We start from the raw sequence: 25,637 nt of genomic DNA on the forward strand, positions 1-25,637 counted from the left end.
GATTGCATCCTGGAAACTGTTTCAGGATATATCTTGCGCTTAAAAATTACAAAATACAACAATAGTAATAAAACTGGTGTTTAAGTGAATTTCTTTCTTCCTTCGGTTATTTAAATTGTCTTATCTTTTAGTTAAAGTAAATTTCAAATAAAACACTTAAAAGCGTTGAGAGCTGCTGGTAACGAGATTGAAATAAAATTCAGAGTGCAAAGGGTTGAAAGACTTGCACGCATCGAACTCGATAGGTCGTTTACATTTTCAACCAAAATTCTTCACGTTAGTTGGTAAAATAAAGCGTCAGAAAAATCGGAAAATTACCAAAAAAAAAACGTACTTACCGTGCTTTTTTCCCGCAACCAGTCGTTAATCACATCGTACAACTCATCCGTCTCTGGTCATCGCGTAGCTGTTACGAATCGACCAATTGATGTTATCACAGGTAGAATAATAAATTTGTATAAATCCTAAAGTTTGTTCGTACTGTCGCAGTTACGAGTTTCCCGATATTTTACATGTATTCGGTTTTCCATTCCCAATGGTATTCGATTGCACGTTGCAGCTCGTGGACCAGCAGCGGACCAGCTTTTGGGTAATCAAGCGGCGGTGTAATTCGAGAAACGGTGGAAAGTTGTGTTCTCGACGGAGAACACAGTGACAAGACCATCCTCTGTGCCCATTCAGATCTGTCCGTCTCACGACTGTTCGTGTATAGCGTTTGTTTCCCGACGTCGGAAAGAGAGAAAACTAACTGTGTGCAATTTGCATACTGCCAGATAACCCAGTAGTCGATCGAATTCTTTTCTTTGCTTTTCGCGTCTACGGCCACGGGCGGACGAATAAATTCTTGCTCGATGAAACCAGCGAAGGACAGATTAATTTTTATTCGTAAGTTCGTCCCTTCTGCTTGCAACTACTTTTTTAACTCGTGGAAATTTCTTACTTTGTCCAATATTTCCCGCAAACAGGAAGAACGTCTGGCGTTCGAATGTTTGCATGAGCTGAACGAATTACTGTGACTTTGGAATGGGAAACGCGAGGAATTTCGACAGCCAAAGAAAGTCATTCCGGTTGTTGAGTCTATTGGGTTGGCAACTAAGTGATTGCGGATTTTGTCATTAGGTGGTATTGACAAAATCCGCAATCATTTAGTTGCCAACACAATACTTCCAATATCGTTTCGATATACAGGGTGGTTGGTAACTGGTGGTACAAGCGGAAAGGGGGTGATTCTACGCGAAAAAAGAAGTCGAAAATATAGAATAAAAATTTTTCTTTTTTAATTTTTCCATCGAGACAACGATCTACAGTGAGATCCGTTATAAATACCGCACGCGTACCGAGCGAAAATTCAAAGTCGATTTTCTCGAAAACAAAGCCTCAAAAGAAAAATTTTTATTCTATATTTTCGACTTCTTTTTTCGCGTAGAATCACCCCCTTTTCGCTTGTACCACCAGTTACCAACCACCCTGTATAATTCGAAATCGATTAAGTCTACAAAGAAAAGAAAAACGAATGGGAACGTTACGATAGTTGAGAGAATCGAAATGCATCTTTCCAAGCAGATAATTCGTTTCTTCAATAATACTAATCACGCATCTATATAATTAAAAGTAAAAAAACTCGCGAAAAGTGGGAATTTGTTATCGATTCGGCTTCTCAGAGGCTCGTATTTCCTTCGAACGTTTCTCTTACCTCGGACTGTACAAACAGATATACTCCGTTAAAACGGACATAGTTTTTCGGTTTAATTTAATTTGTTAAAAAATCGAGGAAGGATTCCGAAAGACTTACGATGTTGACAAAATATTTAACCGCGACTCAGCGAGATGGAAAAGTTTGCCGAAAGATTTCGTTGTTCGCGAACGCGTATAATTCGCGAAATCAGTTTCCTTTATGCACGTGTAATACATTCGTCGCGTGTCTCGCGTCTCGAGCACGTTCTACCGGAGAAACGAAGTTTGCCAATTACCTGGATTCTGGCTTTCAGGTAACGGTGATCGAGCAGCCTGAGCAAAGCAACTAAATTATTTCGATACGGAATATCGCGTGGTTCGTCATAGCGACAGAGAATGCACGACGAACACAGCTAATCGCGAGTAATTGCGTTATTAAATTTATTTCAGGGATTAATTCGCCTTCTATCGAAGTATTTCAAGCGCGAGACATTGTTATCTGTTTTCTTGGTTTCTCGGGCTGACATCAGGCGATATCTCTCCGCCCTCTAATTAAAAAAGGCAATTGCTCGCGGTTTATTTACGTTTAGACGTAGCCGTTGCTTTCGTCGAACTCGGTCGAGTATTTACACGGTGGCGGAAAAACGCTATTCACGAAGGAATTTCAAAATGAAACGCGTCGTTCCGAAGGACGGAAGTGAATTACGGGAAATCGAATGGTCACGGAGGCAGGCGCTTTACCTAAATTATCCTCGTTATCATTGGTGAACGCTATTAACGAACGCATTATTCCGACGAATGGGTAATGAAAACCGATCAAGTATTCGTACACATCGGCGGAACTTGTTAAGCGATGAAAATTAATTTTCATGGCGATGGCTGCTCGCGATGAAAACTCGGCACGACTTTTCGGCCGAACGAACGTTTACGGTTCGCCTTCGATCGGGAAGAACCGGGTCGCGGCTTTTTACCGGAATCGAATGCATCGAAACGCAGAGCAGAGCAAGAAAATAGATTGGTTTTTGGTTCGCTCGGCGGAATTTATTCGTCTGGATTTTCCATGTCTCGTAAAATTCACCGATGTAACGGCAAAGATAACGTCGAACCGATGTTCAAGGAATGCTGTGGAACACGCGTTAGTCGTATTAGCCGCGAATAATTCAACGCGTCACGTTCGCTTATCTCTTTATTTATTCATAACAAGTGATCGAAAAACATATCACAAACGCGTTGCACAATTTTCAGGGAATTCTTTGTAAAGAAAGAAACGAGAGCGGTGTATTCTCCGGCCGAAAATGAGATCGAACATCGCGATATCTGGCGCGGTATTCGTGCAACACAGGAAACTACTTAACGATAAAACGAGCAAGTTCTCGGTGCGCGCCTCGTTACCGCCGCGCCACGCCATCGAGTCCCCTTGTTATTTATCGCATAGACCATTTTGCGGCCATAATAGGTGAACCGTGTCAGTCTCGCGTCGACACCTCTAAAACCATCCTACATATTATATCGGCGAGGATTCAGCAGCGAGTAAGACCCATTGTTCCCGGAGACACAATAGGACCATTTCCAAGCCAATCAAGCATTTCTGCAAAACAATTAGTACTTTCGCGTTTGCACAACAGCCGGCTAATTTGTAAGCCGCGATGTACACGCCGCGATTATCGATTAATCCTTTTCACGGACGATCGTTCTCTTTCCTCCACCCTTTCCCGTTTCTTCTCTTTCTCTTTTTCCTTTTCTTCTCACATTTTTCTCCGCCACGACAGCCGGAAGTCGTTTCAACGACGGAGCAGAAAATTTTCTCTTCTCCATTTGTTCCGAAACGATGGAACATTCTTGACGGAACGGCGTTCGTTTTAAGACAGTAATAACGCCTTTTCGTCGACTTGGCCGAATTTCGCGAATGGCGAACGAGTAAAACGGATGGCGATGTAAACGACGTGGGAGGGTTAGGTGGTCGTAAGACGGAGTGATAAACGGCGACGAAAGGTCTTAAGTTTACGAACCATTACGATCCATTAAAGTTTCACGGCGATCAGACTCCGGCATGAAAATTATTAAACAGTATTAGGCCACGTCGTTCCTGGAACGGGTCACTTAGCGGTGTCCGTAAACGTTCATTAAAGTTCAAGGTGTCGGTTAATGATTCAACGAATCCATCGGTCGGTCGGTGGGTTAGCGCAGGGGTTGGCGCGCTCGGTCGATTCGTTGCGAAAGTTTCTCACGGTTTATCGAGGCTCTGGGATTATTCGTGAAAGTTGAACGACCAACTGGACTATCAGGATCTCGTGAGGTAATTAAGCTTTGGTGGGCAGGAGCGTTTGCAAGGGGACATGGTCCGAGCCTGAACCTTTCGCAATCAATTGCTGCGCCGATGTAAATAACATTTAATGTCTGTATATTTTGCACTTTCGACTCAGTTACAATTAATTGATTTCTTAGTCGATCGCGTAATGCTGTTTCGGCACGCGTGATCCGCTTGCGGTCGAGCAACGAGATCGACCATCGACTACGAGGAAGAAAGAGTCTTTCATCGCGTACACGTAGAACGAGTTCTTTCTAAAATATCTCTTTGGCTTTGTATCTTCAGTTTGTGTGACTTCACGCGAGTTTCTTAGGATTCTTCGCCTAACGATTAACCTTCCCTTCAGTCTGCTCGATTTTTCCAGAGGAATATTTCTTCGTTGCGTCGAAGGCAAGCGGCTTCCGTCGCTTTCTCTCTCTCTCTCTCTCTCTCTCTTCCTTTCTCTCCCTCTCTCACACTCTTCCTCTCGCTCATATTCTAACTGCTCGTTCTCGCAACGAGCTTCTTTGGCTCGATTCTTTTTAGTTTTCTTTTTCTTATCTGTTTTTTTTCCTCAGGGGTTCTCAACGAGATCGTACATCAACAATTAACACGTTGTTCGTCCCTTCGTCGTTTGCGCGTCGTTCAAGGAGGGGGAGGGCAGACAAACGAATCCTCGAACAGTTCACCACGTTCGTTCGATCGAAGCGCGTAGAGCACTTGAATGGCCGCAAGCGACGAACGACGAATCCACAGTATATAATAATGCCAATAATAATGAGCGTAAGCATAAAACGGCTTAACGTCTTACAACGATTTGTGAAGGAACCGGGGTCCGGCCCTTTCTTGCTCTCCTGTACAATAGGAATTATACATAGAAGACGGAACATAAAGCTTTATCGCTTCTCGTAGTAGAAGAACGAAGCGGCAAGATCGATACTTTCGCATAATGGGACACCGGGTACCTCCAGGCTGCCGGTTATCTTTCAGACCTATCTTAAGTCGATTCCCTCTTACAGACATAGAATTTTTTTTCGGCGCACAGATACACCGTTTTGCATCTTTATCGAGTCTTTGTTCGCCAATGATTTTATCTCGAGTTAGTCCCATTTGGGTAGACGAGCTCGACGTTAGAGAGGCGGCTACGAGTGGCCGCGATCCTCAAAGCAAACGTATCGGGACGAAGAATTAAATTGATATGACTTTACGGTAGGTCGGTTGCTTTGGAAATTCCAATATACTCGCTCGTAATAGATTCGAAGACCACACGGCAGATAGACGATAAGTTGCTTTTTTTTTCATCCTCTGACTTTTATGTCGTTTGGTAACCGAAAACAAGTATCTTTATACGAAATGTAATACAAATCTACCTTCGTCGATATGAGACTCGTCGATCGAACAAGCCAATTTGATAAAAGTTTTTCAATAAAATCCCGGTGTTTAATGGCGAAAACAATTGCGACGTGGAATTGGCTAACGACGTGTTTAATCTCGAGATTGCTCTTCCGTAAAACGTTTATCGTGTTTTTCATCCGTGACCTTCGTTTATATCTTGTTCTGCGAATTCGTTGGCCGAAAGGGTCAAAATAAGTTGGGCGTAGTAACGACGAGCGCGACGCTTTGTTCATTACCGTACATCGCGTTATCTCGTTGTACGTGTGGGTTAATTGCTCGAGCCTCCTTGGGGAGGTATCGGCGGCAATACGATTACGCGATAAGTCTCGACCTTCCCGCCAGGCGTGGCTGCCTCCTCTAGGTTGGTTAAACAGTTTCTCGATTCAAGCGATATACAATCGTGCGAACGCTTTTACGAGCGCAACGTAAACGTAATCGCATTTCGTTGTATGGCGCAAAGGTTGCGGATAACGTAAGTTCTTTGCGTGACGTATCGAAACGCGGCGAACGCACAGTTACTTGGAATTAGATGGAACGAAGGAACGAAAAGGACAGCGGATGGGATTAGGAAGAGGGAAGGGAACGAAGGAAGCGAAATGATACGAAAGGGAAATAAATAAAAGGGCAAGAAGGAACAGGAGTAGCAATCGTTCGTATAGATTCAACAACGATTCGAAGCAACATCGTGGCAGATCGATCGCCTTCGATCAGAGGAACGAGAGGATAGAAAGAAAAAAACGGGATAAAAAGGGCGACAAAGATGGATAGAGTGGAAAGAACAGCGGAGAATCCGTGTGAAATGTCTCAGGGCACGGAGAATGTTTCCTCGTTTCTGCAGTGTTCGCTATGTTTAACCGTAAACTCTTTTTTTCTTCTTTTTCATATTTTTTGTCTTCTTTTCCTCCTTTACGTTACATTCAACTTCTCGATTTTATTACTTTTTTTTTTTCTTTTTAAATCTTCGCTATGGGCTTAAATTCTAGTCGGAATTCTTACGCGCTAACGGGACGTGTGCCGTCCACCGTGGATCTTACGATTAGCAATCGATCGAACAGCGAGAATTATTCGAGGCCTCTGAACGACCTGCGAGGAAACGGTCAACGAAACGACGAACTTGAATATCGCCGATGCGAGCAAACGGACGAACCGTTCGCTCCAACTAAAAATCATATGCTTTACAAGTGCTCTATACTCTACTAACCGGTGCTCGTAAATATATTTCGACGATGGTCGAAGAGAGGAACTAAAAATTCGAAGAAACAACCGGCGACGATAGTCGTACGGTTGTCGAACGAACGATCTCCTTCGATCTCGCATCGATGACACTCGTAAATCTCATAAAATCAGCAATCTTCATCTTCTATTTACAACATGGCTAATTATAAGGTATCGATACTCTACACTCGTCCTAATCATCGGACAGATGTCCCTGATGCCAAGGAAGAAGAAGGTTTTACTTGTTTTTATTATTTGTTTAATTCTCCCGATCGTAGTAACGCACCTATCGTTAAGTTGTTAGGCAATAACGCAACAATACATATATACATGGTTTATAATTTCTACTGGCGAGCAGTATTTTGTGTTGTATTACGCTTATACGGTAGAAAACTCAGATTCAATGTGCATCCACCTCTCCATTTCGTTCCGCACGCTTTTCTTCCTCCATTAGCGCGAGTGCCGCTCTCCGAGAATATCACCCCTCGTTCTCCACCTCCACTCTTTTCCGCTATCTACTTTACAAAGTTTTCATATCTTACGGTACAACTTTAGTTCTCGAAATGTTTCTAAGGAACACGGCCCGACCGCCCTCTTATAACTCTTTTCTTATTTATATCGGCATCGCGAACGAAGAAGCGAGTCCTCTCTCTATCGGGTCGCCGTTGTTTTTTCGCTCGTCGAATCTCATTCTTTTTTTTTTTTTGTTCTTTGCTTTCCTTTTCGTTTAGCGCGAGGACGCCGGGCCGTTGGATAACGCGCGACATCCTCGATTCGTTCATCGAGGACGATACTATCGCGCGACGCGAGTCCAAATGGTCCTACATATACTTTTATGTTTGATTAATAACGCATCGTTTTATGTTTCTTTGGTGTCTCTACGAGAGTCGTGCAAGCGGTGAGTAAAGACGTCGATTTAAAGACAAACGTTGATCGATAGATCAAAGAGCAGAGATCTCGTGTATATACGTAGATATATAGATAGGAATACATTTCTTTTTTTTTTTTTTGTTTTAGTTATAACCTATAGCGTGTATAGTACTTTAGAGAATGAGAGATAAAAGTGTACAAGTATAATAGTTTTTCGTGGGAGTAAAATCGAATAGAAATCTCGATACGTTTAGTGGGTATAGTAAGTTTAGTACGTTTAGCTTTATTTGTAGAAGAGACATGGCCAGCCCCGATACACCGATATATCTCGCCAAGGAGAAACGTTTCGATTAAAAGAAAATACGAGCGATTCGACGAACGAAAGTTACGTTTTTATTTCTCACGCCAGTTCGCCGGCTCGTTTCGCGAGTCTCCGATTTGCGCGTGAATCGTCGCAACGATAAACGATAGTCGTTCGATTTACTCGCACTGTCGTCAAATTGCTGCACGTTTCGCGCACAGACGACGACTCGCCGAATGTTTGGTTTCGAATTGTTTGGTCCGAATGGAAGGTTCTCTCTGTAGAACGTTGGTCGTTTCGCGTATGCAGTTGACTAATCAACGGACGAAAGTCGAAACTAGCATATACCGAAGAAACTATAGAGACAATATCGCGTTCGATAGACGATTCTTCTGTTCGAGTTTGCAATTACATGCTGGTCCAGACTGTGCGTATAACCGTGAAGTTTGATTCTTTGGATTAATTGATCGATGCAGATACCTTGTTTCAGTGATAATTTGCACAACAACCGAATCATAACCAGAAACCAACTGGCTACCACTGGTCCGCGCGATTTTTTTTTTATTTTTAATCGAACTTAGTTTACCCACGTTTACGCTAACTATAAAATCGACTAGCAACGTTTTAGCTAATTTTTCGTTTGAAAATCACAGCAATTGAAGATGTTAGAAGTGAAAATAGATAATCAGTGGTAGCTATCGATGTTAAATCAGCCTACTAACGTAGCCACATGATTCTACGTGATTGTCATAAAGAAACAACGAAATTGTCCTTAAAGATACGCAACTCTGGATAATATACGCGTATATATATATATATACATAGATACGTAGAATTGATAGCGACGAGAAAAACGGAATCATCGGGACCGTTTTCGATACGACTGAAAGTGATAAGTGAAGAAATGGAAATTGGTCTGAAGAATTCGATTTGATATATTCGGATAAAACGACGAAAATTCGTTCCGCGAGTCTTTTCAAGTCTTATATATATCTCAAGAATCTGCATCTAGCGGTTTTGGTTCCTTTGTTTTCGATAATAACTAAATCCTACCGATCGATACTTCGTACGTAATCTAGAAATGCCAATTTCTAAACTAAAACCCTGCTAATTTCTATCCAACTAATCGTCGCGATCGTTCAACACCTTTGTATAGAAAATACAAAACGTATAAACACGTTGGCTCGGCGCCTAACAAAGTATCTTTTATTACATAAGTATTCGATTTAATCAACCTACGCGAGAACACTGTTCGCTCGATGCGTTTCTAGTTGTTCTAATTCGTTTAAGTCGAGCCACCGATGGCCGATCGCCTCGAGGAGGCTGCTTTTGTTTCGTATTCTTTTTCTCCGCAGATACGCGGTTTCGTATAACCAGTACAAAGTACCTGGTACAAAGTAAAAGAGGGAAAATGGGAAAGAAATCGGCGTCAAAGGAGACGTCGGTTCCGACGAGCATCGAATCACGCGAATTCGAGCTATCAATTTTGCTCGACCCGCAATGTCTCTCGTCCCATGCGACGTATTTGCAATCAATGTTACTCGCTCGAAGGTATCTGAAAACCTTTGCAATATCAGCGGCAAATTTTAGCGAGTTTCCCTCGACTCTATGGAATTCCACAGAGGGTTTTCGTTATCGATTCGCGACGTCGACGGGAGCTGGGGCTGGCCATGCGAAAACGACGTTCTTAAATTCCAACAAATAGAGAATGTCCATCAAAGAGCAAAGCACATTTTCCGCTCGCTGTCGTTCGATTCTAAGTATCTACTTAAACAGCAAACATCGGTAGGCATGATTAAATGGAAAATCCTCGAGTGCCGTGAGCGAGCATTATAATTTCCATTACTTTCGGTTTACGAGGTTTTGCCCGGCGGTCTGCTTGCATTTTGTTTGCCGGGCTATTCGTTTCCGTTCGAGCGGAATGGCCTGGATCGTTTATTTTATCGCGAGTTCAATTAAGAAATTAGTTGGCCGAGTTTCCAATTTGTTGCAGCGCGATACAATTCGGTGAAAGAAACGCTGGAATTTTGGCCAGGCGATAGGAGCACGGCACTCGGCAACGTTTCCCTTTAATCAGCGTTCGTCCTAATTCTAACGAGTGAAAAATACTTATCCGCGAGCTGTCGTTCGACAACGACACGAATTTCAAAATATTCCATCGAGTGAAAAAAAGGTAGAAACTAATCGGTCGGTCCAGTGATCACGCGTCAACCGCGTGATGCAACGAAATCTCGTTTGTTCGCAAGGTTGGGGACGCTTCGCGACGATGCTCCTCATAGAAGGGAAAGAGGGGGAAAAAGAAGGGAAGAAATGTAAAACGAGGATGAAGATAGTGCCGCTTCAAAAACGACGCTCGGCGAATAAAACGAGCGAATTCAAAGGACCGTTGGTGGCATAAACACGCGGCCATTGAATTCGTTTTGTTGCAAGTCCGCTTAACAGGATTGAAAGGATCTTGCACGAGAGACTGGATGAAGAGTAATTGGAATAAATGCACGAAGAAGAGAGATCGTCCGTTTCCATAAATTCTCGCCGATAACGCTGCTGGACGTGTCGATCGTCGAGGTACGCGTAGCACTTTTGATTGCGTCTGATCAATCGCTTCCATTTTCTCCGTGTGCGACTCGGTGCAACTGGCTGCAACGTCTATAAAACGCCCTATCAATCTTCCCATGTACTTGCACCACGAAATTCTGTATCCTGTGAATTTCAAGCGAGCTTCCGGCTCGTGTGAATTTCAATCGCCAGTGATGAATCGCGTCCGATCGCGAGAAAAACGGCGCGACGCGACGCGCAGGAGACGTCGTTCCTCGAAGGGAGCGAAGGAGGTTTAGAGTTACGATAGAACGATTCCGTTTGTAATGGTACATACGAGCGAAAAGTTAAGCATCGAACGTTACACGTTAGTAAAATGGCTATGTTAGCGAGCAACGGGCAGCCGTTTAGACGGCCGAGTTGCTCTTCGAAAGCAAATTGAAAGGTGAATCAGGTACTTAGTAGCAGAACGTATTTTCACGCGCATACCGTTTCGAGACGATGAAACGCACGGTCGCGACGAAGCACCTCGTTCAGAACAGAAATCGACGAGTTTTCTTCTTCTTTTCTCTCTCTCTCTCTCTCTCTTTCTTTCTTGTTGGTTCACGGCGACGTTTCCCTTGCGATCGAAAGGCTTCGATAATTTTCTCTTGTATCGATGACGATCGTTCGTCCAGCAGTCGAACCTCGAGAACCTGGTAACTCTTCGGATCCCATTTACGGTTTATCACTTCAACGCTTTGCTATTGAGTGTCGTCTACATACGTCCTACTGTATGTGTATACTTATACATGTATATGTATATATATATATATGTATATCTGTATATGTATGTATATATATTAAATCTCTTTGAACGGTTCTCTTATTAAAATATCTATATCGTATGTATACATACACTATATACTTCTTTTCTCCTTTATACACACATATGTATATCTGTGATCTTTTTGGCTGACATGGCGACCGTGTGTGGTCGCTTATACGATGCTTTCGCAGATTTTGCTTCTTCTGTTTTAAAAATTTCCTTCACCCTACTAACATCAATTTCCCTCCCACCCCAACCCACCCCCGGAGCGAAATGGAGTGAAATAAAACGCGAGGCCCTCGGCTGGGTTGTGTAAACGGTTATGCGGCGTACACTGGAAGGTAGTACTCCGCGTAATTGGCTAAGGTTCACGAGGGATCGCGTGTTTTTTAACTCCGCTAGCGTCGTTTGCAGGCAAATCGAAGGGAAGAAACTCGACGGAGACCCCAACTTTCACATCGTGTTCCTTTGATTGATTTATTTTTTGCTCTCCCTCTCGCGGACCATCAGGGATCACCGAAATCGATTTACAGATGCTCAAAAGCAAATCTACGCGCGTGGCATTCGATCGATCGACAACTGTGCACGGAATGTCGTACTATGTCAAGATCGTTCGTCGATCGTTTCCCAACTGCCACCGAGTAGCTACGTACGAAGTTCAGATTTCCGGGTAATTTTCTACGAAGAATTTTTTAAGAAACGAACCGTGAAAGATTTCCTAGACCTAGAGCCGAAGCGTACAAAAGATCCTCTTAATTTGAAAACAAGCACTCCGATTAAAGATCAAATACACGTTGGTAGACTCGTTTCACAACGAAAGCTTGCGAGAGAAGGCTATTTCTTCGCAAGAGCTACTTCTTGCTCCTTCACGCGATAAGTTGGGAAGTGTAATTGGCTCGGATAACATCTCGAGCCTCGTCAAAGAAACTAATTCATCGTAGCCTTCGCTACCAGGATAATGGAAACATCGAAGAAGAATGATAGCTTGGATTTTCTTATGTGCGTTTGGTATTCGTTCGTCGAGCACCAACCATGTGTCTGCGACACTTCGTATAAACTGTACTGCTAGAGTAAATGCTGTTCCAGCGGTAACAGTGTGCGTGTATTTTCCTTTGAATTTCCTTTCGACGTCGAGTTATTTGAAGCAGCCTTCCGACGACCACCAAGTGACTCAGAAGCTATCTTCAAACGACCTTCGAGTGATCTCACGGTGAAATTCTTTCTTCGCAGGAGAAGCATCGAAGAAACGCGATGAAGATTTCAAAATCGAACGTTCTATCAAGCGTACCGTACAAGATTATATAACATGATTTTTAGAATTAACGACCTCCAAGTCCCAGGCTCTGTTTCTGCCGTAGATTCGGTTTGCTTCCATCTTCGACTCGACGCAAAAGGAAACGCGGTAGCACGGTGCGGATTGACGGAGTGTTCTCGCCGGAATTCCGGGTCGTCGGAGTTCCGCTTGACCATCCGGTGAATCTTTCCACGACTCTTCCGCGTCTTTTTACTCTGGCGCGCGCGTTCAAGCCGCAGCCGCGTTTTCTCTTGCGTTTTTCTGCCTGCAAACGACTTGCAATTCGCACGAATTGATTCGCTCCCCGTGAAAATCCGGTTCTCCTACGTTCTGCGTCTACCGAGAGATTCTTCCCAGGTACACTGCCCCTATTGGCCATTTCATCGTGTCCTCGGACGAAAAGGGAAGCACGCCTATCCCTTGTACATCGTTTTGGAAATCGTTTAAAGGCTCTTTCGCAATCCGCTCGTAAATAACGAACATGATCACAATTATTTCTTTACGACTGGCCTCTTTTATCATTTTCCTGTTAATTACGCGCGATTCTAGGGAGATAAGGCTCGTTCGACGATCTGAGCGTGAATCATTCATCAGCTATGTCTGCAAACTTTAACGACCTTGATAATTTTTGTCGTTCCTCGGAGATTAACAGACGGCAGAATTATCTGCTATATTTAATCCACGACGGAAGGGCGAGAGTCAAGGACACGTCGATGAGAATCCGTATCGCGAGACTGATTCGTATCGCGGACGTGTTCTCCTCGATTGCCTCGGTGTACGGTGAAAATAATACAGTAAATACTTTAGTCAGTTACAACCTTTGCAGTGTTAGTTAAATCTCTACGTAACTATAGGTTTTTAGACGAGTGGCCGTTAAGGACACGTTCAACTACAATAGATTCAGCCACGTGTCGGCCGGTCAATGTTTCGCTAAAATTAATCGAACAATTGTTCTCACTGAGAACGTTTAATAAGTCACTGTGATTTTTCGAGTATCCGACGGATATCCGATATCAATGTCGAACCTCGAGCACACGGTCTCAGAAACTCACTATTGCTCGTGTCGATGCGGCTGTTTTTAACGCGTGCTCGCTTTTCTTCTTCGTATGCTTCTATTTTTTTTTTCTTTTTTCTTTTCCTTTTACATCGTACGTGCTCTACGTCGTTCTACTAATGTCCGTTCAATTGTTTTAAGATTACTCGACGCGTCAGGTGTTGAAGCGACCGTCGATCAAAGGCAGTGAACACCAATGAAAATTTCGACATTCGAACGAAGGCCGCCGTACACCGTGCGCGCGTCTTTCATTACGTTTGTCGCACTACCTAATTTAATTCTTAATAAATAGCAAACATGTTTCATCGTGGTAACGATCTAAGCAATCGTTGCGGCGAGATGGCTTATTATCGAGATCGCGCTTCTATTACTTTCCATCTCTCCTTTTATTTTCCGTTCGAGAGTCACGGCTCGATTTATTGCGAATAGGCAAAACCACGGTCGAAACGAAATACTCCATCAGCGTATTGGCTAAATCGATAAGTACGATCGATATAACGCGATTAAACAGGATGTTGGTTTAAAAGGAATCTTGCCAGCGTCCGAGGGATTCTAATGTCGAACGTTTGTCTTCCTATTCGAAGAATCTTACCCCTTCGCGAGGGAGTCGGTGAATAATTTGCGCTTCCACTGTACATTGCCTTGCTCTCGCCGCGGCTATATATCTTCAACTTATTTATCTACGTGTAGTATTCCTGTGTGAGGTCGCGATTCGGACTTTTCTCATGCAAATCGATTCCGATCTACGACTTCCTTCGATATAACGGAACTCTACGGCCGCCCGGAAAACTTATCGCGACCGCGGGATCGCGAAAGATCGATGAGCGTTCCGAAAGGAGCGTCGTATGATAATATACGTTTATATAAAATTAGCGACATCGTTCTCTGGCGAAAGAGGAATGGCAATACAATCCGCTACTAAAATACCATAGAAACCTGTGTTCCATCAAGGACTAAATAAATACGCTATTTATACGTACGTGTGTCTGTGTATATAATATATGTATATAATATATCCTTCTCTGATTTTTGTTATCTTGCATTCTATTTGATAAGAGCCGTGAACGTACGAGCCACGGCCGGAGACTAGAACGCGTTCCTTTCGTACGTCTTATTACGTTAAATTATGTTTAAGGCAAACTCACTTTACTTCCTCGCACACGTAAGCTTCTCCTTTGTCCATCTCGTACATCCTCCCTTCTCCTCTTCTACTCACTTTTCTCTTCTACTTCTTCCCTTTCCTGCGATTAACTGCTTTCGTTTCTTTCCCAATTATTCGCTCCTTCTCACACATACTCGCGCTCTCCCTTTCTCACGCTCATTCTCTCAGGTACCTACGCACATGCACGCATTCGATAACGCCACGCGATCACGTTCGTTGTTGTTCATCCCGTGTGTGGGAGGGTGAAAGCTACCAGTGATTTTCCGGCGCACAGTTCAGACAGTTCGTTCGCCAGCGAAATCGCACCCTTTCGATTCCACTTCCCTTTTGTCCTGAAAGTAGCAACGATAAATCAGTTAGATAAAGAATTCCTCTCTTGGGCACCCGTCAACTCCTCGCATTCTCTTTCCTTTCTGCAACGTAAAATTCGTTTGCTTCTGATCTCGCGTGCACGAAGCCGAATTCCATTCGTCGCTGTTTAGTAGACCGACGCGGCTCTGACGCTATATTTAAGCTCTTAGACTGAGACCGTGCCAAGTATAGTAAGAATGATAGAATTTCCGAGCTACGGCAGAACTAGAAATCTACCTAAACTGATTCGCAGTGGCAGTGCTAGCAGTTTGCCAATTTCTTCTACTATATCACTATTTTTCGCTCGTATCGTAGGACTTCGCGTTCCGATAGGAAGATTCGATCGATAGGAGTTCGGCTAATCGGGCATTAGCTACGATTTCGTTCTACTCTGATAGAGTTCTACCGCGCTGCACTGAGAGTTGGACAGAGTTCAAGGAATGCGTTCCGATTCATTGTGACGGGTTAAGCTGCAATTTTACATGTACTTTCGACTGTAGCGTTTGACTGGCCAGAAATCTACCGATCGCGTCGTCTCGCGACATGAAATTCCAGTCATTTTTGCAACTTCGTCTAACATCTAAACGCACCTTCGTGTCTCCTTGTCTTCTTGTTTCCCGTATACAAGAAAAAAAAAAAAAAAAAGAAAAAGTACAGAAAGGAACCCCATTGTAACTTATTTGTAGCATTGTAATAACAAGGGACGTTTGGCTTCGTTAATGTTCGAAGGGAATCTGTGCACGTTATACTTGCCGAGAGAACGTTTCGTTGAGCACACGTCTTGGCGGACGCGACGAGTTTAAGATACACGCGGAGCGGTTGTAGGCCGATGTTTGCGAGCGTTGAACGGGCTCCTTTTAGAAGCCCTCGATGTAGCCGTAGGCCTCGAGGATCGACATAATGAGGTAGAACACCCAGAGGAAAAAAAGGACCAGCGACGTAACGAGCTTCGGTACGAAAGGTCCGCCGAGTTCGCCGCCGATGTTCTTCGTCCGCCTCAGTAGCAGAATCAGGATTACCAGGCAAGCTTCCGTGCAGAACAACGTCACGCAGAAGGCTAAACTGTTGCAAAAATGATTATTCTTCCTTTATTAATATCTCTCGCTAATACTTTATGTATAAACCTATCTGTAATTTATTTCTATTGGGATTATAACAGAACGTTATTCGTGCGAATTCACGAAGAGGCAAACGGTTCGTTCGAGCAAAGTTCGTACAGCAAGAGTTCGTGGATCTTCTTCGTGGCGAACTTTCGCAATATTTCACGAGCATTCGTAACGATATTCTACGATAGGAGTTCATGTTTAAACAAATGGAATCAATGGGCGAGATTCCGGTTAATCAGACACTAAATAAAATTTCGTTCCGATATATTGCAAATGTATTTTATATTTGACACTGTTAAGATACGTATAATTTTCTGTGCTGGACTGGATTAAATGCGTAGTAGAGATACTTGTATGTGAATATCAGTGTGTGGACGTATGTGTGTCTCGAAAACAAAGGAATGTAAACTGTTCAGTCGGTTAAGAGTCGGTTAACAGTCGGGTGTAGAAGAAAGTGCCGAGACGCGTACAAGTGTGTATCGATGAATATATAAGGAATCGTTCGTGAAATAAATATATCATTATTTTAATATTAATCCTCGGTATAAATTTAGTGTTCCTATAACATTATTTCGGCTTCAAAGATCCACAATTTTCAACAGACACAACTGTCGTCGCGTCGATCGAATTTATTTGATCTTCTGTCACGCGAATAGAAAATAATCGATAATCGGAGAAATTAGGAAACTTCTACTGTACGAACTGTGCCGTTATACGAGCTGTTTGTTCTCTAGCGAATAAATGGAGTTTGAAAATATAAACGGGAACAATAGACGCGTCTCATAACAAACGCGAAGTGAATTCCCGACGTGGGTGACGTCGAATAAACCGGAAATCTCGCTGTATTTCGCTGCGGAAAATCGCTTCAAAGAGTGACACATTGATAAAGAGAAATAAATCACAGTCTCTTTATGTCAAACGCGCGGTACCCGGAGTCATGTTATCAGATAATGGATGCAAAGTCGAATCGATCGATACTCGAAACGCAAAAACGATCGAGAACATTATAACGCCATCTGTGCACACACCGTGCAACTACAATCCTTTGGTGCCGCTTGTTCGCGTCGCATCTGTTGCCATTCGAATGATTCATGGCTTAACAACGGATCGATGTTGGACAAATTCGATTGAAAAAAAGAATCAATTTATTCTTAGATCGATCGTTTCACCGTTCATCCGGATAACTGACCGTTGCTACATCTAGGTACATGTTTGTTTTCACGACGCGATTCGATTCCACGCCCGTGAAATATTCCCTGCGAAACGTTGGCCTGGGCGGATTCGAGTTTCGCGGAGAGATGCGCTCGAATAAGATTCGTGATACGTTTTACCTCGCCTTGGAAATTCATGCGAGGCAGGTTCCGCTATCGGCAGCCTAGCTCCGGCAGGAGAGAAAATTGGGCGCAGCTAGAGAAACGCAGCGTCTTACTCGAGGGAATGCATGATTACGACCATGAGTTACGGTTTGTGGTAAGATCGAGCCGCGCAGCTTGCATTCTGTAAACCACCGCTCGCGCGCGACCTAGAATATCTTGTATTTTTAATAAGACTTCAATATTTGATGTAGGTAACGAACATTGCACATGCATTTTACAAATACTATATTGGCATACTATTTTTGGACAAAGAATATCAAGCTATATTCCTATTCCTATATTTAATCGACGACTATTTATCTTTTTCCACTTTTGAAACAGATAGAGCTACTGCCTTGAGACTTTTGAACGGGGTTGTACATTTTCCCTATCGAACAGTCTGTGAGTGTTTCGTTTCTTAGACGGGATACCGTATTTTGTAATTCGAGAGAATCATGGCCCATAGGAAAAAATTGATACGAAATCGTACCGCTTCGGTCATCTACACGGTCACTGTCGCGTTAAGAGCAATTTAGATTCCATTTTAGATCGTCAGATAAATTAACCTCTAAGACTGTGAACGTTCTTACCGAGCCCTTAAACCGTAAACCTCTTTCACGTCCGATGCATTTTTCAGTAGGTGATATATTCCTGCGAGTAGGTTTACGTAACATCTTCGAACGCACCGAATTATAAAACTTTTGCCAAATATCTTTTACCAGACGAGGGGAAAACAGGTTTCCTATCTACTACCTTCCGGTCGAAATAATTCGGGATAACGAGATATCCATCTTTGCAGTTTGAAGATTGATCACTGTCAACAGCGAGTTCCGATATCGAGTTGTGTTTCTCTATTGCTATTTATATCTATCGTATTAATTCCACCGAGAATACGGTTTTATTTATTGAAAGTCGAAGTTCTGTTCAGTGGCACCTACGCGCGTCGACGCGATGATTGACAACGGTTAGCGATAGAACGAGTTCCGTTACGGATTTCCAAAAAGAGACGTCGAACGGGGCCGGTATTTCGAAATGCGGAAATTTATGCCTGGACGGCTCTTTACAGAATCGGGCGTCACCCGCGTTCCGATATTTCACGTCGTCGGTAATATCCGTATCGCGTATTACGTCCTACACAATATTCCTGCCGATACGTCACGGATTACAATTTTCTAGACGAGGACACTGTCACCGGTGTTGGTCGCGATTCAGTACATAAATCGACGATGCACCGCGGCGCTGGCCAAGTTTCTCTTCCAATCTCGGACCAAATTTCTTCAGAGCGTTTCCACCGTACGAGATCGTAAATGGCAAACGACGCTCTGTTATCTGGCTTATGTCCTCGTGTTTTACCTGATATTGTTTCATTTCACGTCATCCGCTCTTATCCGGTGCCCGTAGCAGCATCGACGCGTCGCGACACAGATCACTATCTCGGACTGCAAGCCGCGTTTCGAACGTTCCACGAAACAATCTCCGAATCGAGATTCATTTTAGGGCCTGAAAGCCATTCGGCTGGCTTTTTACGACCGGACTGCAGATGCTGGTCGGAAGACATCTGCATTACGAAAACTATACCAGTTGGGACTGAAACTATTGTATTTCGTCGTCCTACGTATATCATATAGGCTTTGTGTCACCATGTAAGCACTTGTACGTGAAATCGATTGAGCTTCGACGTGTAAAGTGACGCGAACGTTTTCCACCGAGCCAATATATCGTACAGATCGAGGACAGCGGGGAAAACGTAGAACGTTAGAGAATTGAACGTGCATTCGTTTGGATCGTCGTAAACGAAACGATTTCCTCGGTGCCGTTCTCCATCGAAACTGCCCAATCTCGAAAGTCCGTATTGTTTTCGCAAGTTTCGTTACGATAGATCGATCCCGTCAAATCTGTTCTCTCGTGTTTCCAGGCGAAAGTTCGGAAAGAGCGTGTCGAGTTCAACGAGGCTGCTCGCAGCGAAATTTTCACGTATCGAATCGTTCGCGAATCAACATAGCGAGACGTCGTCACCGCCTTCGTTTCTTTATATTCGAACGCGTTACGATATTTTCGAAAATTACGATTAAATCCGATAAACACAGACTGTTTCAAAATCGATAATCAGCATAGGAATTTTTGTTCTTGGCCGGTGCTACAGTTATTTCCTTTGAAACAACCTGTACAAATGGGATATCGAGAAACAAGAATGAATCGATACTGACTTGCCCGGTTCTACCAAAAACTTTTCACCGTGCAAGGCATGGTAGATGGCTGCGATGCTCCATGCAATGCCGATCCCCAGGAAGACGTTCACCGCGTTACTTCCGGTCACGTTGCCCACGCTCGCATCGGCGTACTTGTCCTGGCAGGCGGCCACCTTGCTCGCGAACGTGTCTGCAATAAAGTCATACGCTTAGATTTTTCTTCTCTGTGTATCGCCTTCTTCTATTTTCTCTTTATTTCTCCCTCGTTCTACCTTTTAACCTCTTCTTCCATACAGTTTATCGATTTCCAACGATTTCCGCTTACACAGACCACGCAATACGGCGCGTGGATAGTTGTTTTTACTTTGATTTGTCGCGGATATAGGAAATAGGGAGGGGGTGATGCAGAAACCGTGTGTCGTATGTCGAAACGAAACTCGGCGAAGCTCGTGGCACGCCGCGATTTGCGGCAAAATCTTGACACAGCTAAACTACAAAAGCTTGACTACGGTTAGTTGCTCGTTTCGTTATAGAATCAGCTTTGAACGTCGTATTATTGCAATCGTGACCTACCTAGTGGTTCGCGAAATATCTGAACAGCTTCAAAAATATTTTACCAATTACTATATGCGTTATACGAGACATTCTCAAATCTCTGTAGCACTGTAATGAGATCCAAGTGTCCTGTGTATTTTTCAGATTCGTTAAAATGTTCATCAATATAATTACGACAGTTGTATCTGGTGTCAGTATTCATGAAATTTCAAACTGCTCATAAAATATACATGAAATATTTTCGCGAACCAGCGTACATGAAATACCGATATAGCGAGCGTGTAACTCGATCAGTCGTTTCATAATACGCGTGACACGGTTGTTCCGTAAAAAGTTACGATCACCGAGTTGTCAAGTCGACGACTCACAGAATGGTAGAGTTACGCGCGCGAGACAAAGATCGAGGTTTATAGAGGAATGTACGCTGTGTGTGTGTCTGCCGGAGGTTAGGAAATAATCGTATTTCCGGTCCCCGGAAGTCTTTCGTGGCAACAGAAATTTCGAGCAACTTTGCGCGTAACTCTTCGACCCTCCGCTTTCGGTAAACGTCGTTAAACCATCGACGAACACCGAGAAAAATTTCTCGTAAATTTCGTTCCCAGCTTTCTCAACGATCTAATAAATACCCGTGTGCTCCTGTTAGCTTCCGGGAACGTAACTTGCACAATGGTTTCGGGCAAAGTCGTTCGAGTTAGCTTACTTATCGAGAGTTATGCAGAGCGTACACGTTCCAAAAAGCGGATATCCGGAGCAAGCAACGGCGTTTAATCGGGAATATGTTTCGCCATATGCGTCGCCGCTACTTTCGTCAGTTCTTGTTATTATTGGTCGTTGCACGGGTCTTATCGCGACGAGAACAACACCGTGTACACGGATGCGCGAACCAGCTGACGTGAATGGCCGAAGGCGTACTTACGTATTCGTGTGTATATATGTATGCGTTCGGATTAAAACCTGTGCAGCTTGTGCACCGGCTCATTTCAGCTACTCTTTAACCGACTATGTCCATATATAGCAGGGGCTTTTCGCCTGGAAACTTTGACGCATTGGATATCGCGTATTTGGTTGGTTCCCGATGCTGAATACACGTTGCTAAGTTTGTGAAAGATAGAAACGGAAAGAATTAGCGACGATCGTAAGTTTGGTTTCCAGGTGAATCTGTGAAGTGGTAAGCTGAGGTTTTTCAGACTCCAGCAATTTCTACTTTCATGGGAATTTCGAAAATACCTGATTTTCTATCCTTTGAATCGTTTCTTTCCCTGAACATTAAATGTGGGTTAATTGGGAAAGTTAAATTCAGAAAGATCGATCGTTAAGAGTAGATAGGCGCATACGTGTTTCGGTTATACGTATAGGGTGAAAGCAAAAGGGAGTCCGGTTGTTTCTTCTTTAATTAAAACACCTTGCTAGGCGTACCTTCGAGAACTTTAACGGCAGCAACACGATTATCTCGGCCATCGCCGACTCGATTATCGCGCTAATTTGCATATATTTCGCGACTTTTAGGATCGCCGTCTATTTCCATTTTGTAATTGAAAAATTCTCCGGAGAATCGCATCCTCTCTCACTCGTTGAATTTATGCGCGGAGGAAAATTGAGAAAATCGTACATGGTGCGCAGATACCGTTACAATTTCTATGATTTTCTCGGTATTTGTAAGATGCGTTTCCAGCCGTCGGGAAATTCGGAATCGTAGCGTTTTCGAATCATTTGCCAGAGGATCGTGCACGATAGCGATTTTTCCCTGTAAGACAGTCATGGATAGGAAATTAACGGGACGTTATGGCGACGACGTGTCCCTCCATTCGACGAATCTCCTATTCGCGCAGATTGCGTGCTGCCCATTCGAATCAATTACACGGCCATTCGAACATTTCTAGGAATGTCCACGATTCGATATCGAGAAAATTTGTATAATTCACGGCTCGAGGATTATTTGGGTAACTATCGGCTTTCCAAGCGACGCGTCCTGTACTTTTACGAGCTCCGGGGAAACTTCCTCGCTTGGTAAAATCTCATCAATATTTATGCCCTGGTTACATGCCTCGTCCGAGCCAAGCTTCCCCGCATCCTCGCCACAATCTTCGTAGATCGGAATTCTTCCTTATTGTCCTTTCGTCTCGAGAAAGATATCGGAGCTTCTGCTCGTGCAACATCCTAGCAATGGTGTTACGTCGCTGAAACGACGTCCATCGATAAGTCTCCAACACCGTTATGACCAAACTGGCGTTCGTTGCTTGGAACGCCGAGCTTTCCCCTCGCTTTCGTGAATTAGGATCCGAAGTAATGTTATTCGAAGATGCTGTAAGGAAACTTTCGAGGATCGATGTTGGTTCTAGCGGAGACTTCAAATCGTACTTGATGTATCTCGTTTCTTTTCATACTTGAGTCGCCTATTGTTACATCCGTCCATTGTATCGCTTATTCTAGGACGCATCTCTGTGAAGAATCGACGAGAAGAATACGTATCTACCGGTTCCTACGTTTTAACGCTACAACTACCAGGTCAAGAGATAAACAACTCGGTGTCGTGAGAAAAATTTTGTACGTTAAAAGTACTGCGTTCTTGGAGATTCGAGCGATATCCCTGTTTTGTAAAATATGCTAACACAAGGTTTCTGCTTCTCTTACGTTCTGTACTTCTTCGTACGCTTTCCATATGATTTCCCTCGTACGAGCTTTGTCATCTTGTATTACGTTGTCCGAAAAGTTTCTTTCGTTCCGCGTGGAAATAACGCGTTACATTTTTCCTTTTATATTACGTTTTGTTATTTATATTTCGTTCTATTACTACAAAATGGATCATACATAATTCACTGAAATACTATTAAGAAAAGTGTCTTTCTTTCGCAAACGTGTTTTTTACAACAGTGCACCTTCGTACAAACGTGAAACCGAGTCTGTGAAATGTCGCGGTGTTTATCTCAACGGAACAAAATGGATCGCACGTAATTCGACAAAATAATATAAAACAAAAATCGTTGTGCGTCTACTATTTCCTCATAAAACGAAAGAAACTTTTCAGACAACCTAATATAAAACGAAAAAAGTCACGCATCTATTGTTTCCTTATAAAACGAAAGAAAGTTTTTGGACAAGCTAATATTTAGCTTAAGAGCATCTACGTTTTAAGTTGAATCGTAAAGAAGGACAAAAGCTATTACAGAATGACCATAGATCAGGAGTAGAAGCTACAGAACAATTGCACGGGAAGATCGGACGGAACAGTACGCGTTGTCTATCGATCGGCTCCTCGAACGCACTGGAAAGAACGTCGTCGCCTTAAAAATCTCGCAGATTGGACCGTCGAAGACGTAAAAATACGCGCTTAATTTGCCAATGAACGGGATAGCCAGGCTATAGAGACGTCTTGGTAATTCGGCTGACAAGGATGTCTGGTAATGGAAATGCGAGAAGCTTGTTCCTTTCCCTTGTTCGGTGCAGGACGTGCAGCCAGGACCGACGATTGATCGAAGCTAGCGAATCGTTACGTTCGTTTGCGCGTTGGCGCTGCATAAAATTCGATAGCCTCGATTTGTTTGCTTTGCTTCGATTCAGCAGCTAGTGACGGTAGTAGGCGACCAAGGGCGACTATAAATTCGAAGCTAAATAGAAGTTGTCGAAATGCAACGGTCGAATTATGGATATTAGGAGTCTTTAACAAACGTTATTACGTTCAGCATTGGCAAATTATTCTCCAACGAATGAAATGTGTATAGTTAAGCTGGAATCCTCGATTTAACGAAATCGTTGTTATTACGCGATGCGATTACAACGAATATTTACGCACACTGCCTGCGCACACTGCGTTTATCCATTCCGGTGTTCCCCGGAACGTAACATCGAAACGAAGCTTGTTACACGACGTAATATAGTCGTTGAATCTCTTCTTCCGGACGAAATGTCTTCCTGAAGACATGGCATCGTTCGGGGAACGAACAATTTTCACACGATAACGTGAAAAGGTTCATCCAATCTATCGGGCGAGAGGCATCGGGGACAGCGAGGGAGTGGCGCGACCTCGAGGTACGAGCATTGTTCGAGCTCACAAAGGCTAGATGCGATAAATTATCAGCGAGCACGGGTCTGCCGCATATCACCTCATATAGTAACCCCGTAAAATCCAGTCTGAATACGGGACAGGCCAGCAAAGGCGGAGCCGCGCAGGCTGTCACGATTGTTTGATAAATTCCCGTTACCAGTGATAATCATTTACCGATTCGCGATCTGCAATCTGCGTTAATCACGTTCTTTCGCCTCCGATCGACTAATTGAATCTTTCTGAAAAATTTATTTTCATTACTCCAGAGGAGAAGCGAGAAGAAACATAGTTATGGCCGGCGATGATAAACGATGTTCCACGCACAGTGGCCAGTGATATTTTGCGCCGGATTCCGTATTTTTCGCGGTTTAGAGCTCTGTAAACTCTGGTTAATCGTAGCAGTAGCGCACGTAGCATCAACGAACAGGCGAATGGAGATTAAAAGAAATAACGAAGCTCGGTGGTCTAGGGGCGAATTTCACGGGTTCATCGACGAGAATAAACGTCTCCGGTGTCGACCTCGGTATGTTTTCCACGTTAAGGTCGGCTACCCCACGGAAATGAATAAAATTGTGCTGGTAACGCATTGTCGCGTGAAAACCATGGCCAGCGGCGTGCAAACGCGTTTATCACCGGTCTGTGTGCGTTGGGGTATGCATGTCAACAAGCATCCATCCCTGTTACACGCGTATGATTATCGGAATAAATCAGTCCTCTGTGCTTTTATTCAGCTACAGTGCGCGTCCATTTGCATTTCCGTGGTCCACCGTTGGCTCGGTCGTCGCAATTATGCCCGTCTCCTGTTCGTAACGTCGCGTACAGTTTCGTTGCTTTTCGTTGAACGACGCGGAAAAAGGGGCTTACGGTAGGAGATGCGACACACGTTCGCGAGGAAAGTAAATTTAGGCCAGAGTTCTCTTCAGAGGTACGATGGCGGTTTAAACACGTTTAGCTTCTCGGCGAGATATACAATTTTCCGACGATGCTTTAAAAATATCGCGAGCCATTCATATCGGAAAATACGAGCGTCGTTGTAATTTTCAGATGTTGCGCGATTAGAGGCGAACCGAGCGTTAGATTCAATGGCCGAACGCGAGGATTCCAGCTTAACGTCTTTTATCATCGGACAATACGAACGGACAACACGACATATTATAATCTGCGCACGTTATTTTCTTTTATCAATTTGGAACGGGCCATTGTTAGCGATAATCGCCTGGGACGATTGTCATTAGCATACGAGGCAACGATATATCACGCGACGCGGTTTATTTTATCCGAGCTTCGCGTTCATTTCAAAACTCACGATATTCATCGATCTCTGTTTTCTTATCGGTCGCATACGATGGTGTTGGAGCGATGTTCGTGCATTCACGACGAGGAAAATTTACGGTTGCGTCAAGACGATGTGCTTGACACACGTCTGCGTTCAGAAATATAGACG

General features: G+C 43.7%; 1 protein-coding gene across 1 annotated transcript in view; it reads right to left on the minus strand.

Annotated features, from left to right (window-relative positions):
- Positions 1-4,054: 4,054 nt before the first annotated feature.
- Positions 4,055-25,637, minus strand: part of LOC117207642 (sodium/calcium exchanger 3) — a 121,408-nt gene continuing 99,825 nt past the window's right edge. The window contains exons 7-9 of the mRNA XM_033448032.1: positions 19,615-19,786; positions 15,700-16,008; positions 4,055-14,927 (exon numbers count right to left, since the gene is read on the minus strand). Of these exons, the coding sequence (XP_033303923.1) occupies positions 15,804-16,008; positions 19,615-19,786 (377 nt within the window). The 3' untranslated portion in view covers positions 4,055-14,927; positions 15,700-15,803. The remainder of the gene's footprint in view (positions 14,928-15,699; positions 16,009-19,614; positions 19,787-25,637) is intronic.

Source organism: Bombus bifarius, unplaced genomic scaffold (assembly GCF_011952205.1).
Source record: "Bombus bifarius isolate JDL3187 unplaced genomic scaffold, Bbif_JDL3187 scf7180000008039, whole genome shotgun sequence".
Taxonomy (NCBI): domain Eukaryota; kingdom Metazoa; phylum Arthropoda; class Insecta; order Hymenoptera; family Apidae; genus Bombus; species Bombus bifarius.